Source organism: Varanus komodoensis, unplaced genomic scaffold (assembly GCF_004798865.1).
Source record: "Varanus komodoensis strain SLA01 unplaced genomic scaffold, ASM479886v1 scaffold61, whole genome shotgun sequence".
Lineage (NCBI taxonomy): Eukaryota > Metazoa > Chordata > Lepidosauria > Squamata > Varanidae > Varanus > Varanus komodoensis.
This window is the reverse complement of record NW_025336236.1, coordinates 3,076,982-3,096,442: the sequence shown is the minus strand read 5'-3', so window position 1 is coordinate 3,096,442 and position 19,461 is coordinate 3,076,982. Positions and strand designations below refer to the sequence as shown.

Below are 19,461 nucleotides of genomic sequence, written 5' to 3'. Positions count from 1 at the left end.
CAGAAGAGCACAACTGGATGGGGCCAGGTAGGGGAAGTCTGTTTCGATTGACCTACTTGGAAGAATGGTCTTATAGCGATTTTTAGTTCCATGACTTGGGATGTCAATTTCTTTAGGATCTACAAAATTCATGGGTATCTCCTGGAAAGGAAGAAAAAACATAATGTCAATGTTTATAAAGGTGCATTAACATTCATACAAATGCATGTAACAGAGCCCTTACAGTTGTTTTCGAATGAAGATAGCCTTAAAAGATTGTGATTTTGAGTGAAGAAGCTGGTGGCAGGAGAAATGAAATTACTTAATAGTTTCCCTCAATATTTTTCTGCTCAAAATTGCTTGCTGAGGGTGGGATGGATTGGATTCATCATGCCTGATCAGTGTATCCGCAATCGGTCACCTTGGCCAGTGGGCTTTGGTGACCTGTGTCTTGATTCATGTGCAGCTCCTTGTACTGAAAGTACTCAGACCCTTTCTGCTTGGTAGACCTTGTGGTTCTAGATCTTATAGGCGGATCTGTGGGGAACTGATAGACAGACTCTCTTGCTTCCAAGTGGAGGAGTGGACTCAAAAGTGTTCTAGTCTTATATGGTTTCAGGTGCCAGGATAATCTGGGGCACAATCCTATCAATCCTGCCCTCAATGATTGGAAGCCCATGAACTCAGAGATATCCAATCACCCACTGTGGAGTGGAAGGAGCAGTGGAGTTAATCCCTTTCATTTCACCTCGTAGCTTCACTAACTGGCTTTTTAGCCATCTCGTGAGGTGCTCCGGGGGCTGTGGTAGCAGACTCAGAATATCAGAATAGCCTGGCCTCTCCAGCCACCTTCCATCCCTGCCCATTGGAATACCCGCCCCCCCTCCAAGGTCATGATTCCAACCTCAGAAGGTAGCCAGTGTGGTTCTTTCTACACTAGCTGTAAAGGGGAAAGGGAAGGGAGTCAGTCTCTGACTTTCCTTTCTGAGGTCAGATGTCTGTCTCTAATCCTGGGCAGGGTCCTAACAATCCTATGGTGCCTGGGATGCCCGCCCAGGAATCATAGCATTTCTTGTCCGGGATGCATCCAGAAGGCAGGCTCTTAGTGTTTACAATCATAAATCATTGCACATTGTGTTAATGGATTTTCTGCATTAAGGGAAAAGATGAAAGAAGCATCAAGGAAACATGAGAGGGCTGCAACTAAGAAACTCATCTAGAAATGTCATGAATGAGACAGAGCACAGCACCATGAGAGCTGTGCATAGAAATACCCATGGTGCACAGCAGATATAAAGCAATTTAATTATTTGAAAAAGACTTTGCCACTTCAGGATGCTGTTTGAGAATTACATATTTTAATGCCTTGCACATTTAAAGCTCCCTGTACGTGGAAAACAAGGTTTTGATTTCCATGCATCAGTTCCTATCAACTGGGCAAAAGATGAAGCTCAAATATACATTCTAGTTGTTTTGATTAAAAAAAATAGCTAATAGCTTACCATGAATTCTGTCTGAAGCAAATGAGAACTTGCAACTGTTTCTTTTAACTGCTGCCTCGTCAGGATCCGACTAGCTGACTGCAGGTACTCCATGGCTACTTTTTCTCTTGGTGTTGGCACAGCAACAAAGGGTTCAATGCTTCCTAGGCTGCTCATATCTAAGGTTAGTGAGACGTTAGATCCTCGTCTGCATAATAAAACAAACAATGTGGAATGAGTTATATCTTATGAGAGTCTGTTTGCCATTCTTGAATCTGATCGGCTGCAGTTGTAGGTGAAGTTAAGGTTGAAATGCTAGACAGACTTGTTCAAGAATAAGCCAACCGAAAAAGAATATTATTTCCTTTGGAGTAAACCTGCATGTTAGGTGTGTAACAGAACTTCAGGCCTGTGGAATAAATTTACCCCTCCTGTGCTCTTTGGATAACCAAACCCCATTACCCCTGTCCCCTAGCTGCTGGTCATTTGGTGATTTCCTACCTTTGCTTCCCACATTGCTTTCCAATTCTAAAAGCTCTAAATGGATACCAGAAGAGCTTTAAACAAAAAACATGCCAGTATTTTTGGTACTTTGCCCTCGGCCCCTTTGCCTTTGGGCTTGTCTCATTTTGCCTTCAGAATGCAATCCCTGGTCGCTTTTCCAAAGTGTAATTCAGCCCTCTGCCTGAAAGGAGTTCAACACCCTGATATATGGGATCGCATGGTACAGCACTCACTTGGCTTTGACTCAGCATTGATGGCTGTGATCCAATAGCCAAGTAGATTCTCCCATGGAGGAGGCCACCCCTTCCTACCACTTCTGTGCTCCCACACTTCCAAAGATGCTCCAGAAGTTCAGGGCACTGTCTAGGGCGGCAAGTAGCTCCCGCTGCTGCTGCTACTGCGGAACATGGGAATCCTGCAGCCCCTGGGTGATATTGGTAAATACACTTGCATGGAGAAACCCTAAGTCTTACTTTCAGTCATTGTACTTTGTGGGTGGAGCACCACCATGCACTTCTACTGTTTCTGCTGACTGTAGGGATGTTGGAAAAATCTGCAATGGATTCAAGGGAGCTCAAATTCCTCAGGATTCCCTAGTGAACCAACATTTTCTGAGCCACATGAATTCTGCAGACTGCTTGTTTTTCTGGCTAAAATATGTCCTGGAGAGATTGAGATGGCAAAGATCACCAAGAGACACTTTTTGCCACATCAGTTTCATTCCATGAATATGTTGTTAGGATGCACCCCTAGAGTGAGAAAGTTGATATTCAGCAAGAACATGAATGTTAAACTTGCTTCATCAAAGCCATGAACAACAGCACTTATTATGTAAGCAGTGGAACAATACAGTGGTATCTCGGTTCACAAACTTAATTTGTTCCACGATTCTGGTCGCGAACTGAATTGGTTGTGAACTGAGTCAAATTTCCCCATAAGATTCAATGTAAACAAGGTTACTCTGTTCTGAACCATATGTATTTTTTTTGACCACAAAAATATGAAACAAAGTACAGTACAGTAGAGTATGAAGAGAGAAAACACTAACCTTTCTTGAGGAGACTTCTGGCGTGGAGGACAGGAAGGTGGGTGGGGAGGACATTATTGTTTGGCAGGATAGTCTGTGACTGCGATCTTGACTAGAGGAAGCCGCAACCATGTGTCAGAGTGGGAAGATGGCCGCATTCGTATTCGTGTGAACACAAATGCGGCCATCTTCCCTGCTCAAACACACTCTGACACATGGTCGTGGTGTGGAGAAGATGACTGTGATTGTGTTTGTGCAGAGAAGATGGCCGCGATTGTGTTTGTCACTCAATGTGGAGTTCGTGAATGGAAGCAAAATTTTGCTGAACTGTTCATGAACCAAGGTATTACTGTATATTCACCACATGTTTCATGACAAGATCAGCTTCATGGCAGTAGTACCATATCCAAAGCTAATCTCCATATTAACTAAATCTCTCCTACCTTTGCGGTTTTAAAGATAATCAGCCTACAATCACTGCTTTTTTTTTTTTTTTTTTTTTGCACGTTTGCTTTAATTGATGCACAAGGTGACAATATGCAGAGGAAGGAAAAGCCCTTAAAACCAAAGCATTTGTTCCTATCAGTCAGCTTCCCCATGCTGCATTGTTACCATAGGTGGATCATAGCTCCCTGAAATCCAAGGACACATTACAAGATCATTCCTTGCAATATTCCATTCTTTTTTTGTTCTTTTTTTCAAAAATAAAATAAAATAAAAATAAACACATCATCTTGAAACGTACACTGTTGCTGCCAATTAGTACTCTGCTTTCAAACTAATTAGCAGAGTCTTTTGCAAATGCTAAACTGGAAAATAACTAGTCTTTTTATATTGTGGAATATATTTATTTGTTTTCTCTCCCTTATTTATTGTCAAGGGATTTCTTCCAATATATTCCAGTTTGTTTTATTGAACCAAGTTTTCTTTCTAGCTGTTTGCCTTGAATAGGAATGACTTTGATTATTTGACTGTCACTTGGGAAGCATTTATTTTAGGAAAAGAACACTTGCTAGAATCAGTGATGCTCACAGCACTGCTCAGAGGTTTATTTCAATTTAAAATAGGAGTTTTGAAATTGTGAACGCATGCAGAGAGAAGGGGGCAAAAGGGAGAAGGGAAAGAAAGATCTGATTTTCTCAGCAGCTTACTGATTTCCATAGCCCTCTCTACAGAATTGCAAATAAACTCTACCAAAAGAAAGTAAGCTTTTAATGCACATTTAAAGTCGCTTGAAAAGGATGACAGATGATTGCACCTTCATCTCCTGGATTCCATGTGATGCAGTCTGACCCTCCTGGAAAAGAACCAGCTGCCTGGATGTCTATTGTGCCCTATTTGGCATTACAAGTGGATGCCTTACTTTTCTAGCTGATTCCCACATTACATCACTCACATGGCAACCGTAGGCTAACTTCATTCAAAACGTGGTAGAGTGCCATCTGGACACTTTAGACAAATGGTTCACACATGCGGTCCAAGCTGGGAGGATGAATTTATAGCAGGATGGTCACTTATGTGTCATAAATAAAGAGAAGAAGTACATCACTACGAAGTAAGATAAAGGATATAGATTTGCATTTAACTTGCCTATGCTCATCAGTGACACATATAGAAGTAGATTCCATGTGATTATAATAAATATATAATGCATCTCACCATAGTGGGGAAGACCGTTACCAGGTGACTAATGTGCCCCTTATAGCCAAAACAGACATTACTTCTGACATCTCTGACAGGCCTCTCTCTCTAACCTTACCCACATTTTTTTTTTTTACTGTAGAATAGGCAAGCGGTCCCAGTCCAGATCATAAAAGCCCCCTGACCCCATACTAGAGTCACAATCAGGACTGAGACTCTTGTACCTACTCCAGAATAAAAATGGGAAAGCAACACAGATAGATGATTTTTCTACGTGCAGTACAATACTCTCTGTTTTGTTGAAGAATTGAGATTCAAGTACTACGCGAAGTGATTCCTTTCCTTCATTTCTTCTATATAACCTCTAGGTAGCACTGTGGTATAGGGGAATAGCACAAATTCCCAAGTAGAAAAAAAGTTTTCTTTCAGTTTCTCTAATATTACTACATTTTCCTTGCTTAAAAAGAGTTTTTGGCACAAGGCATTTATTGTGTGCTCATCATTCCCTACTCATGTTTGGTTATAGATTCTTTCTTTCTTTCTTTCTTTCTTTCTTTCTTTCTTTCTTTCTTTCTTTCATCACCCAATAGCCAAAAGATCTCTGGGTGCTTAACAAAAGTTAAAAACTTACAAACAAAAGAGAAACAACATATGAAACAATAAAACAAAACCACAGCAATTGCAATCAAATCAGTGCAGAGTTATAGCAGCAGTACAAAATAAAATGCAATATTAAAACTAAGATTAAAAATTTAACTGCTAAAATATTGGGACAATAAAATGGTTTTCACTTGGTGCTGAAAAGAATAAAGAGTAGGCACCAGGTGTACCTCTTTGGGGATCTCATTCCATAGCTGGGGTTTCCCAGCTGAAAAGGCCCATTTCTTGGTAGCCATTTTCTTTCCTTTCTTTGAAGGGGGCTCCCAGGGAAGGATCTCAAAAGATAGCCTTGAGGTCCAGGTAGGTACATAAGGTAAGAGGTGTTCCTGGCCCCAAGCCATTTAGGGATTTAAATGTTAATACTAGTACTTTGAATTGGGCCAAACTTCAACTGGGAGCCAGTACAGCTGAAAGAGGACTGGTATAATATGTTCTCATGAGCCAGTCCCCGTTAACAACCTTGCAGCCCTGTTTTGGATCAGTTGAAGTCTTGGAAACCATTTTCAAAGGTAGCCCTATGCACAGTGCATTGCAGTAGTCCAAACAAGAGATTACCAGAGTATGGATCAGTATACCTACTCTGTCTGTCCAGATAGGATCATCATTGATATATCAGCCTAAGCTAATAAAAGGTGTTCTGTGCAACTGAGTCCATTTGTGACTCAGTTCTGGATCCAGGAACACCCCCAAACTATGGACCTTGTTCTTTAGGGGGAGTCTAACCCCATCCAGAACAGGTTGAACTTTGCCCAACTGGACAGAAGAACCACCCACCAACAGCACTTCCATCTTGTCTGGATTAAGTTTCAGTTTGTTGACTCTCATCCAGTCCATTACCATGCTCTGATACTGATTCAGCCTGGCCACTGCCTCATCTGGGTTTGATCAAAAAGAGAAGGAGATTTGAGCGTCATCGGCATTTTGATTATACCTCAGCCCAAAGGTTTCATGTAAATGTGGAATAGTATCGGGGATAAAATAGAGCCCTGAGGAACCCCATGCCATGATTGCCATGGCACAAAACAGTAATCCTCCAATACCACCTTCTGGAATTCATTGCTCAAGTCGGAGTGGATCTACTGCGATGTGGTACCCCCTACTCCTAATCCAGCCAGCCCGTCCAGAAGGATACCATGGTCAATGGAACCAACGCTTCTGAGCGGTCCAGGATCATCATCGGGGTTGCACTCCCACTGTGTTTCTCCTGGCAAAGCTCATCCTACAAGGTGACCAAGGCAGTTTCCAATCAGAAGTGTGATTGAAATGGCTCTAGAAAGTGCATTCCATTCAAGAGTGCTTGTATTCAAGAGTGTTCAGCTACCACCAGCTCAGGCAACTAGCCCAGGAGGGGAATGTTGGCCGCAGACCTACAGTTGTTGACATCTTCTGGATCCAGGTTAGCCTTTGCCAGGAGTAGTTTAATTACAACCTCTTTTAAGGAGGTTAGCACCACTTTAGACAATATCATAGCTAGCTTTGCTTCTGGTTTTTAAACAACACTTTTGATGATTTTTTTTTTAAAAAGATGTTCCAGTGGGAATTGTGTGTTTTGGGGTAATTTCTGAATAAATTTCAAGAGCAAAACACAGAACACATTGTGAATTTACATGCTGCTGCTGCTAATTAGAAAGCCAGGAGAAGTTTGATCAGGGTCTGAAGACATGAAAATGATTGTCTCTTGAAAATACTGTGTGATACATAGGAATATCCAGCCTGGATAATACCAGCCTGATCATCAGGCAAAGTTAGGCAGCCTTTTCAGGCAGTGGATACCAGTCTGGGAGGAAGCAGGTAGAAGGTGTTGGAAGGCAAAGCTGCATTTATTGTGTGGCTTGCTCTGGACTGTGTAAGCTGGCTTGCTGCCTTCAGGTGCAATAAAAGGCATGTTGTCTCCAGTGCTGAAACACAACTCAACTATCATCTTGATTAGCTTCTGTATGAGGGAAGGGTGTCATCTTTCCAACAGTTGCAAGCTGAACACTGCTTCACTGCTACAAGCAGGGCATGATGTGTATCTTTCGCCTTTGATTTAACCTTAGTATTTAGTACTCACTAGTATATAGCTTCTGCTACTCAGGATTATTGTCCTGCCCTGTGCCCACAAATGCCCAGTCTCTGTGTTACCTTTCTAAGAATCATCAGCTCAGTCCAAGAGTCAAGGCCATGTGCTTTGTGTGCATCCTAAGTTCCAAGTCAGGCAGGTGTGTCCAAAGGAATGTCCACTGAACAGGCCAGAAATCTAGATACCAATTAGTTTTACAAAGTCAGAGAATGCAGATAATGATGCTTATTGTTTGCCACGATGAGTAGCTCTGGCTGACCTAATTTATAGCCAGCTGTAACAGTTTCACGGAAAACTCCCTGTTCAGACTGTCTGGACTTCTGTTGAAGCAGGGCACTGCTTCTTCTTTCTAAAGGGTTAATTCCCTTTGCCTCCAGCTCCTGCCCTTGGGGAACCCCTGAGACTGTCCAGGAGGGACCTGGTCCTCTCGTGGGGGGCAGCCATCTGCAGCCTCAGCCCCTCAGGCCCACTGCACTGGCTCCTTTCATCTGAGGACTCTTCCTCCAGGTAGGACAATTATATCCTTTTCTTGCTGAAAAGTGAAGACATTCCCAAAAAGCTTGAATTCAAGCTATGCTGGTGGTAGCTTCATTTATAAAGATGAGTGCAAGATAATTTCCTTTGCTCAATAGATAAAAATATTCATGTATAGTTGGTGGCACCATGTGCTCTAAGTTAAAACTGGTGGGTGTATCTACTAGTGCTGATCCAAATATTCCTGGAATATTTTCACAGATACACACCCATACACAAAAAGTCCAGCTGCCTGGTTCAAGCATTTTATCACATCCCCAAAGGGTGTGAAATTGTTCACAATGGGGTAAGTGTCAGGGCAAGATGGAACAGGCTGAGGCAATGGGGTCAGCGCTCCTTCACCACATGCTCCTATTAACTGTCTAAGAGCATCTGTGGATTTCCCTAGCAAAAAGAGTAACATACAGTCATATTGTCTTCTAACAAAGCACAATTGAAATGTTAATATTTTCTTTGGCTTGCACTCTGTTTTATGCCTTAGTCATGGCAAAAGAGCTATTTCCTTTCTAACAAAAAACAAAAAACCCAAATGTGGCTAGATCTAAATATAACTTTGAATTGATAGCTTTTTTCCAGTTCAAGAGATCAGTCAAGAAACTTGGTGATGAGAAGTAAATAAATCCCCCCAAACAGATGCAAAGGTATATTCAGCAGATTCACTGAAAAATGGTTTAAGAAGATGTCTGGAAATACCAGAGAGAGCTTTGTCATTATAGGATAACGAATAATAATTCCAAAGAATACTTGTCAGAGGCAAAGTCTATATTAACATTTTTAAAAGTCCTAACATATTGACTACATTTGCCTTGCACAACAAACCCATCAAGGGTTGTTATCCACAACCGTTTGTTGTTCTTGTGATTTGTACTGATTGAAAGCATTATTTCTTCTTTTCTACTCTGAGACACTCTGCTAACTTTTATGCACTCTGCAAACATTACATATTTACAGAATATAAGAAGCGGCTTTCATTTGAGCCAGTTTGCTGACATTGCAAAATAACATTGGCAGGGATAGGATTGAGAGTGTCAGTAGACAAGCAATCCATTACTTCACAAAGCATTTTGCTACCGTAAGCAGCATTTGATTGGAATGGAATTGGCAGATGGTACATCTAGATCTCCTGGTAGATCTCTGGGTCATTTGCAGGAGGCCCACAAGAATTTCTGACTCCCACGTCTGAAACAAAAGCAACCTGACTCCCAGTGCCATATCACAGCTAGACTACTGAAATTGAGAAGCTTATAGTAATCAGGGCTGGATTTTTGGGCAGAAGGACTGTAAACACTATTCATTTCTGGAACACAAAAGAAATTCCCAGGCTCTTAGTAGATTCCACAGTCCGGATTTGGCCATCCCTTTATTTTACTATGTTGCTGACTTGTATAGTCCAATCCTTCCCTTTTTCTTCCATATCTTTCCCCTTGGGCAGTTATTATTTTAATTCATGAAGATTCATGAATAAAATCTGAAAACTCTTGCAGAAGAATATTAATAATCAAAAGATTGTGAAAGCATTCAGGACACTTTTGGGTATAGATTCTTCTTGATTTTTAGGAGAATGGAGGGCTTTGAGAAGAGATGAGAAAAGATGCTGGTAGCACAAGCAAGACCACAAGGAGTGGCAGGGCTTTTCACTGCCCCTGTTGGATGACTCCCTAGCTGTTTCCGACAGCCTGTGATAAAATTGCCCCGCCAAGTTTGGACATCATAGCAAGCCACACTGCACAAGCCAGCTACAAGCCATGGGTTCTCAGGGTGGTTTCGTTTCGTTTGTTTCTTTTGGTGAAAAATAAGCCACCCTGAGGAAATTGTGTGGGTTCTGATGTTACAGCAACCCATCATGTTGTGTGAACCAAGTCACTGAACCACACTAATCTTGTGGCCTACTCTTACTTTTTTTACGACAGAAAGTTGTAAGATATCTTTCTGTCTAAACATGCTTAGGACTGTATGATGCCTGTATTAAGCACATTATAAACTGTGTATCTTCTGTGGAATTTATATCCTCTCACTTATAGGGGGGCAAAAGAGGGAAGGAGTGGCTTTCATTGAGGAAAGTTCTAGGTCGAATGAGCATCATCTTTTAGTCAGGAAGCTTTCTTCCTATGTGACATATGGGGTAAAATCTAACAGAAGTCCTACTTAGACCCATTGAGAGGAATCACACGATTCAATATTTTTAGTAAAGTGTACAAACAGTTCAGGTAACAACTTCAAAGGACTGACCAGAGAAGGAAGAAAGCAGAATTTAACTGGAAAATCTTTACAGGAAGTTCCACCTCGCCAGTTTGGTGGTAACCAGTCAGGTGAAAAACATCAATCATTCAAGTGGTCATTTCCTGTCTGTACTTGCCTTAAAACCCATTCCTTCTTTTGTACATGACAACTGCATTTCTCCACTGGTTTGTTTAAGTTTGGCGGTTTTTTCACATGCAGACTGGGGTGTTTCCTCAAGGATGACAACAAATGCAGAGGCAGTCCCCCATTTTGTTCGTTCTTGTTGGATGGCCAGGTGCTTAAAGAGTTTCACTGGGATGTCTGGCCCCCTCCCCCACTTCAAAGTGCTGCTGCCTTACAGAGTGGAATTTCAGACAAAGGGAGTTGCTTCCTTCTGGGCTCTCATATCTCTGCGTCTTTGCTGGGATTCTCGTCACTGTCGCTGGGGGCTCTTTGTTGGGTCAAGTCAAATGTGCAGGTGGAAGGAAGCCATTAATTAGTTGGCAGGCTCACTGCATTCTGATCACAGCACATGGGAGGTGCTTGCTTTGCATTTTAAGGTTGCAACCACACGGATTCCACACTGATAACGCCTTCTGAGGCCCATGCTGGCAGATAGAAGGCATGCAAATGGTCAGGCTATTTAAACAGTGCTATATATATCTTTTTGTTTGTTTAATGAATAACTGTTTGTGTTACTATTTCCAGATGCAAGCCAGACTGAAAGGTTCACAAGAATAGAACCTAAGAACCCAAGTATAGCCCTTTGCAGTCTGTTGCCCTCCTAAGGAGCCAGGAGCCCCTCGTTAGAGAGCTGTCCTCAGTTGAAAGAGTGGCTGAAAGTCAAGGATGCAGAATGAAGGAGAGAGGCAGAGGCCTTGACGTTGATCATCAACAGTTACAATCTGGAAACCAGTCTGGGTGGACACACACACCACCAAGTTGCTCTTCTCCACTGTGATGCAACACATTGTATATTTATTATCATTATTTTTATGTTAATGTGTATGTATAATTTTGCATACAAACTGACCAGATTGGTGCCCTATTTTGTCCACTTTTTAAAGTGGTACATTTCCCCTTCCAGAAAAAGATGAAGTCTTCTCTCCTGAAGGTGTTTTGGATTTCAGCTCCCATGAACCTCAGCCATCATGGTCAAAGGTCAGGTCATCATGTCCGCTCTCCCCGCTAAAAGGAGGCTACAGATTCGGGGAATGTGGCCTAGCATATGTTGTAGAGCCTGTAGTTGCACTGGAACATATTTAGTGGTATTTCTGTAATTCAGTTAAAATTTAGATCTATTTGATATTGTGTTTTCCGGATTTTGGTCCATATATTATATTCATTTCTTTATTATCATATTATCCATGTGCTCAAATGCTGCATCATTTTCATTCTTTTAATACAAGATGGGAGGAACATCTTCACAACTTTCTGCAACCCCATTATTCCATCTGTTGAACACAAGTCAGTGGGAAAGGCAGGAAATGGTCTTGAGAGTATTCCAACAGACCCCGTAGAATGAGACTTTATACAGACCAGCTGCAATATTGCAGAAGTGGAGCTATCTTTAGAAGGGCCCCAGGACAGTGCCTCACTTAAGAACATAAAAAAGTCTTGCTGAATCAGGTCAAAGGTCCATCTAGCCAAGCACTCCATAGTCACTGTGGCAAACCAGCTGCCCACAGGATCCCTCAAGCAGGATGGGTGCAAGACCTCCTCCTGACCAGGCTCCTCAGCAACTGGTGTATGCAGGCACGTAGCCTCTGGTAAAGGAGGTAGTCCATAGCCAGCAAAGGCTAGTAGCTGCTGACAGCCTCTTCCCTCATGAATCTGTCCAATTCCCATCCAGATTGGTGGACATCACCACCTCCCATGGCAGTGAACTCCATAGTTCCAATATGCTGTTTGAAGATTTCCTTTTATCAGGCCTAAACCTTCCACCAATCAGCTTCATGGGATGACCTCAGATTTCAGTGTCATGAGAGGGGAAGAAAAATATCTTCCTCTCTACTTTCTCCACTACAACAGTTTCAGTTTTTGCCGCTGCTCCTCACAAGGGTGCTGTTCCAGTCCCCTGATCATTTTTGTTGCCCTTCTCAGTATTTCTTCCAACTCAGAGGTGTCCTTTCTCAGGTAAGGTGAGCAGAACTGGACACAATATTCCAAGTGTGATCCACCAAGGATTAGTATAAGGGAAATAAGATTTTGGCAGTTCTGTTTTCTGTTCCATTCCTAATTATACCTAGCATGGAGTTTGCCTTCTTCACAGGAGCTGTTCACTGAGCCAACATTTTCACTGAGTTGTATACTACTACCTCAAGTTCTCTTGCTTGCTCAGTCCCCGACAGTTCATATCCCATCAGCGTATACCTGAAGTTGGGATCTTTTGGCCCAACTTGCATTACTCTACTACTTGCTTATATTGAACTGCATTTGCCACTTTGATGCCCATTCTCCCAGCTTGGAGAGATCCCTTTGGAGCTTCTTACAATCCCTTTTGGTTTTAACCACCCTAAAAAGTTTAGTATCATCAGAAAACTTGGGCACCTCACTGCTTATCCTAATTCCAGATCTTTTATGGATAGGTTGAAAAACATTGGTCCTGATACAGAACCCTGTGGGAAGCCACTGGTTACATATTTACATTGGAAGAAGTTGCCATTTATTCTTACCCTCTGTCTTCTGTTCTTTATCCAGTTATTGATCCAAAAGAGGACCCTTGCTCCCTTATTCTATACTTTGTTTGCTCAGAGCCTTTGGTGAGGAATTTTGTCAAAAGCTTTTTGGAAGTCCAAGTAAACAGTGTCCACTGAATCGCCCCTGTCTATGTGCTTATTGATACTCTCAAAGAGGTTGGTGAGACAAGATTTCCCCTTGTGGAAGCTGTGCTGATTCTTTTTCAGCAGGCCTTGTCCCTCTATGTGCTTGCTGATTCTATCTTTAATCATACTTTCAAGCAGTGTAGCCAGAATAGATACTAAACTAACTGGCCTGTAATTTCCTAGATCCCCTCTGGATACCTGTTGAAAAAATGGTGTTATGTTGGCCATTCTCCAGTCCTCGTACAAAGGACAGAGTGACCATAGCTCAGTGGCAAAGTGCCTGTTAGGCAGGCAAAAGGACTCCTGTATAAGCCCTGGTGCCTCCAGTTAAAAAGGATCTCAAGGAACAAGGTTGGTGAGAGACTCTTTGCTAGCCACTGGACTTGTGGGCCAAACTGTCTACAGGTCTATGGATGTTTCCCCCCTTCTCTTACAAGGCTTGTGCTTCTCCAACTATAATTCAAATAGTCAGTTCCAAGCAACCCACGAGAATCACCATTTATCCACAGCCAGGTGGAGACATGGGGTGGAGGTACACGATCTGGAAGATCACAGGCTCCAGCATGTCCTGCCCAAAACTTCATACCAGTGCTACCTGCTTCTCCCCTTGCCTCTTGCTCTGGTGGAGATGTCAGTGATGGTCTTTCTTGTCTACCTAATTTTGGGCAGGAGGAAGCAGAAGCACTTGCATTGCTGCTTTCCATAAGGCAACTGAGAGTCTGAAACATTTGTCGATTTACTGCAAATCACCATGAGATTTACCAGTACATTCCTATCTACCTTCTGCCCATCCCTGAAAGGCATCAGACATAATTTTGTGATGATTAAAATGATTATGAAGAAGGGAGAAAGTCCAGGCTACTACAACCAATTGTGAAGTTGGGTAAAATTGCTCCCAGGCCCAACCAGGTTTGTGGCGCTGAATTTGGATTCTCACCTTTCTTGTCTGGCAAGATCCACATCTTGGTCCACTGATAACAGCTGTACCTATTGAATTTGGCTGCTGCATGGGAGTGAACACTGAGTTCAGTTCAGTTCCTTTGGTTTTTGTTCTGTTTTAAATAAGAACTGCACACATTTCTTCATGCACAGGATAGACTGAATCTGTGATTTTAAAAGTGAGAATGTGAGAGAAAGCAAAAGTGATGAGTTTTTCTACTCCTAGCTATGGCAGCTGCACAATCACAAAAAGAAGCTTTGTGACGGACATTGCTAACCTGAAGGAACAATGGGACCTCCATCATGCGGATAGGATGGCAACCTCAAAAATACCCCATGCACCAAACAGCATCTGAGTGCTTGAAGTCATATGCCAAGACCCTTCCAGTCAAGGGATGGGGCTGAAGCATGTATTTGATTGCATTTTTTTTAAAAGTGTACACTGAAATGCTTCCCTCCAAAACCTCTATTTGCATTTTAGGATTGTGCATCTTCTCAAGCATGCATTTTGCAAACAAGCTCATGAATGGGCCCACAAAATGTGCATTGCCTCCTAAATGCTCTCATATTTGGTGGTGAAAGGGGCAAGTTCTGATCTTGAAAGAAATGAAATTCCCATACATCTCTTGATCCAAGAGGTACTCCGATTTCACTTTGTCAGAAGTAAATGAAATAAATTATTTGGAAAAGTGCAATGTTTTAAGCAATCAGTATCTGGTTGGGACAGGAATCGCTCAACTTCCTGTGCAGGAAGACAGCTGACATGAGACCCATTTCAGCTTTCCCTCTTTTAATCAGGCTTTCTAAAGTACTGCCAATTTACTCCTATACTTCCCTTGATAAGGCTGCACTGCCAGGCAACGGGAACTGAATGTTCAAAACCCAAAAGTGTAGATAGCCTCCCATCTTTTCCTGTCCATTAAGTCCACCATCAGTTTGGATTTTAACATGCAAGACATGCATTTAGATGAGACACTGACAGCAGCCCCAAGGCTCTTGCACCCCTCACCCAGCATTCTGCCTCAATGCTCTATCACTCTCTAGCATAACCTTCCCCAACCGGATGCAATCCCAACACATCTGGAAGGCAACTCCCACAATTCTCAGCTAGCATGGACATAAGTGCGTGGGCTAGCTATTGGCGGAACTGCAGACCCAACTTATCTGGAGGACACCGGCTTGAGGAAGCCTGCTCTAACCTCACCAAGAAATAGCACGTCACAATGGAGCTATGTGGATAGAAGACAACTTGATCCTTAATGGCTGAAGTTATTAGTGTCAGGAAATGAAAGAAGTCATCCATCCCTATCAGACAAAGGAAGACAAGACAATGGAATGCTCAGTGCAAATGCCAGAGGACACAGATGTGTTCTGCTGAAGTGGATAGGTACACAACTGCCATCCCCATATACTTCAGCTACCATCAAGATGGGCATTTGCTAATTAAGGGAGGAACCAAAATTGGCTCTGGTGCTTAATGATTTTATATTGCAATGGATACTTTTATTCACAAATACAGCAGCTTCTTAAATTAAGTTTTAAGTTTTCTTAAGTTTTTGAGAACTTTGCATAAATACCAAGAAATGTTGAGTATGTTAATGGACCAAGGGCTTTTATGTCTTGCTGTGGCTGTTCACCTACTACGCCTTTCTATTAACACTTAAATGATTCAAATTGCTGGTTACCAGCCCTAGATGTTCTGTTGGTTTTTCACCAATAGGACGGTTAATGTCCTTTTATAAATTTATTTTAATTTAATTTTTATACTGCCCAATTGCCAGTGTTCTCTGGGCAGTTAACAGTAGTCAAAATTAAACAAGGGTTGAGCACACACATACTAAGTGAAAAGAACAAACCAATAGCAATTGCTATTGTTCAGCACAGAAGAATAGCAATGTTATAGAATAAAATGGAATCTATAAACACAAAGTTAAACAGTTCAACTCTTAAAATGTTGGGAAAATAAAAAGGTGTTTACCTGATGCTGAAAAGAATACAAAGGAAGTGCCAGGTGGACTTCTTAGAGGAGCATATTCCAAAACTGAGGTGCCACAACTGAAAGGGCCACCTCCTTGTAGTCACCTACCTCATTTCCTTTGGAAGCGGCTTCCAAAGAACAACCCTGGAAGATGACCTCTGAGTCCAGGTAGGTACATGTGGGAGGAGGCGATCCTTCAGATAACCTGGCCCTAAGGCTGTGAGGGTTGGTACTATGATTCGGGCTTGGACTTCAACCAGCAGCCGGTGAAGCTGGAAGAGGACTGCAGTAATGTGTTCTTGTGAGCAAGTCCCCATTAACAGTCTTGCTGCCATGTTTTGGATCAGCCAAAGTATCAAAGGCAGCCCCACTTACAGCATATAGCAGAAATTCAAATTAGGGGTTACCAGATCATGGATTACTGTTGCTAGGCTCTGTCTGCCCAGATAGGATCATAGTTGGTACAACATCTTAAGCTGATAAAAGGTGCTCCATGCTACCAAGTTCACTGGTGTCTCAAAGGACAAGTCTGGGTCCAGGAGAACCCCCAAGCACTGAACCTTGTCCTTCAGGGTTCTTGTCCTTCAGCAAACCCCATCCAGAACAGGTTGAATCACCCACTAACATCCTGCCTGGATTGAGTATCAGTTTGCTGGTCCTCATCCAATCCATTCCAAAGTTATTTTTGAGAGGGCAATTGCACTCAAATCTTGATTGTAGGCTTATTATAAGTCTCTGGTTGGCCACTGTAGGAACAGTTGGCTTTGGCCAGATTCAACAAGGCAGTTACATGCTCTGAGCCTCCAGCAAAGTAGCTGGTACTATGCTCTCCCATAATTAATCACCTCCTTTGGTTGGGGTCTCTGTCTCCCACCATCACATACAGACTGCTAGCAACTGATAGAATTAGACAGCTGGGCCCATGGAAAGGGCCTTGTTTTCTCTCACCCTTCCTCTAAAATGCAGCTGAGAGGCTGGTGTGCATTCATCATTTACATGTTATACTGAGGCTATGGTGCCTAGATGTGGTAGATGAACACGATCTGCTTTCCCGTTCCTTGCTCTCTCTGCCTTCCAGTTTCTCCCACATGTGACTTGGCTTCTGGTCTAGGCCAATGATTTAATATATGTGCCTGTGCTCTGATTTCCTCAGTGCCATTGAGCTACAGGTCTAAATCTAGTCATCTTTCAGAAATGTTGGTGAACAAACATGTCCTAAGCTGCTTGAAAAGGATGTTGGCACACGGCTATATATTCTTTCCTTTTCAGCTCCTTCTAATGGAATGGACCTTTTAACAGGTCACTGAGACAAGCCACTGACAGGCAACCAAAACCGTCTGCCAGATGTCGGCTACTGATTAATTTGTCTTAAGTTCAGCCAAAGGGAAGAAAATGCAATGGGTGGAGCAGCAGAGAGGAGCACAATCAACAACGGCCTGAGGAAGGTTTCCTGTCACCTTGGGAACAAAACTGATTGGCAGAGCCATTTCCTGTGTATAAGCAAAGACCAGCAGCCACAATGCTCCCAAGAACCAACCTGCAAGAAGGAATTTGAGAATGCAAGGGGTTTACCAGGATCTTGGCCAGTTTACACAGAGGAGAAAAAAGGTTGCTTTTAGCACAGTAGTAACTGCACAATTCCTTGACTTCTAAGACGCTGTCAGTTTTGACAGCACTGGACTACAGGGACCACTGGTCTGAGTCATTATAATGCAACTGCCTTTGTTCCTAACCCTTTGATTATTGTGTCTTAAGAAAAGTACAGACTGTATCCCATAGTGTGCCAGAAAAGCCCCACTGTACCCTGGGATGAGCCTGCTGTTGTGAATAGTCATTATTTTTCACTGTTCCCCAAACAGTTGTCTTCCGGCTCTCAAAACACTTAACTTGGCATTTGTTCTCTGTCTTTCTCAAACATTATATATATTATGAATCAGTAAGAGAAAGGCCTAGAACTTACAGGCTTCTTAAGTCATACCATTTTAGTTCCTTTTACATGCACCTTACTGAGTTGCTAGCTTTTAATCTTGGCATTTGTTAGAATGGAAGAGGAATCCACATACCCCCATGCACTGAAATCATGTGTGAAGGGGTTGTGGAGTTATGGTGACCAGCATGATGTATGTGTTGTGTGAAAGGGCCCTGTATGTGTATACCTGTCATGCTTTCTCATATTGGGTGGGATCGTTGGCCATTGAGGATCCCATGTGTGTGTACAGCAATAAGCATGTTATCTTCAGAAAAAGGGCTCACTCTGACCCTGCCATACACATTTTCAGCACATGAGTGTGCAGTCCGCACTCCTGTATTATGTCTAGACTGTGAAGTACTCTTCTCAAATTCTTTTTTGGGATCACCATAAGCCTCTGTATTAAGCAATTGTTATTGACATTTCCCTGAAAGCAGTGGATAAGAGCTATATTAAGCAGGAAAAGAGAGCATATTCATCTCAACACAATGGAGTAAATTTAACCTCGAAATCTCTGCAAAGCTGTATGTTTCAGCCAGGAAATTCCAGATCCCTTCCTGTAAATATATTAGGTTCTCATGCTTGTTCTCCCACCCACAAACACTGGCTCTGTTTCATTATTTAGTTTGCAACGAGCTAAACAATGCTTCATGAGAAGCGATTGCTTATAGTCAAGTACTGAACTAAAAAGACAGGAAATGTTTAATAATAATGTGTGTGTATGTGTGTGTGTGTGTGTGTGTGTGTGTGTATAAAGATGAGGTACTTATGCCAGAAATTCTGTTCAAGTAATTAAATATTAGAGAAAAAGGAATTCTGGGAAAAAGTGCCAAGTATCTGAGAGGTTCTAGATATCAAGAGGTGCTTCACACCCTGCTCTTTCCCACAGAAATATTTGAGTAATCAGGTAGTTTGTCAGATATAAGCATCAGCATTTTCAGTGCTGAGATATACACAATAAAGATATTGCTCATAAAAGTCATTCAGTGCACTCACAGACTTTAGTGAACACCGTTGCCCAATATGATTATTACTACTTGTGGGAGAGTATAATAAAAGTTTTGCTCCATGTGATAAATTATCAAATTATTGGTAAAATTAGTCTCCATGGGATCAGTAATCATACATACCACAGATGGCAATGCTCTAACCTCAAGGAATGATGTACTCAGAATGGCCTCCATGAAGAATTAGTTTTAAATGCCTCCCAATGGTGGGTGTTTGTGTGAAAGAATTTCTCCTGGGAACTGGATATGACCTGCAGTTTCAAGGAGAAAATCCCTCATTACCCATGATAAAGGAGCCAAGATGTTATTCTTTCACTTGTGTGAGAAGCCATAAGAGTTGGCTTGAGCAGTGATTAAGCCTACCATGTCTAGACTGTCCCCTATACTGAATGGATACATCTTAGGCTTTGAGCATGCATTCCTGGGCTCTTAATGTAGGCTCTTTCCCTAAGGGTCTGTACCTCCAGGGTTTCCAGCCCAACTGGTCAGATGCAAAGGTGGTTTGCCATAGGATCTCCCACAAATGAACTACAGACAATGTTTCCTAGTTTTGATTGTTGGATAATATCAGGGACACTGGGACTGTTGATCAGAAATGGTCTGACTTCAACAAGAATGCCGCTAGCCAACCAGTG

General features: G+C 42.3%; 1 protein-coding gene across 1 annotated transcript in view; it reads right to left on the bottom strand.

Annotated features, from left to right (window-relative positions):
* The window catches only part of PTPRR (protein tyrosine phosphatase receptor type R), a 106,935-nt gene that overhangs the window by 11,115 nt on the left and 76,359 nt on the right, over positions 1-19,461 (bottom strand). Inside the window, exons 7-8 of the mRNA XM_044449859.1 lie at positions 1,482-1,668; positions 57-141 (exon numbers count right to left, since the gene is read on the bottom strand). Of these exons, the coding sequence (XP_044305794.1) occupies positions 57-141; positions 1,482-1,668 (272 nt within the window). The remainder of the gene's footprint in view (positions 1-56; positions 142-1,481; positions 1,669-19,461) is intronic.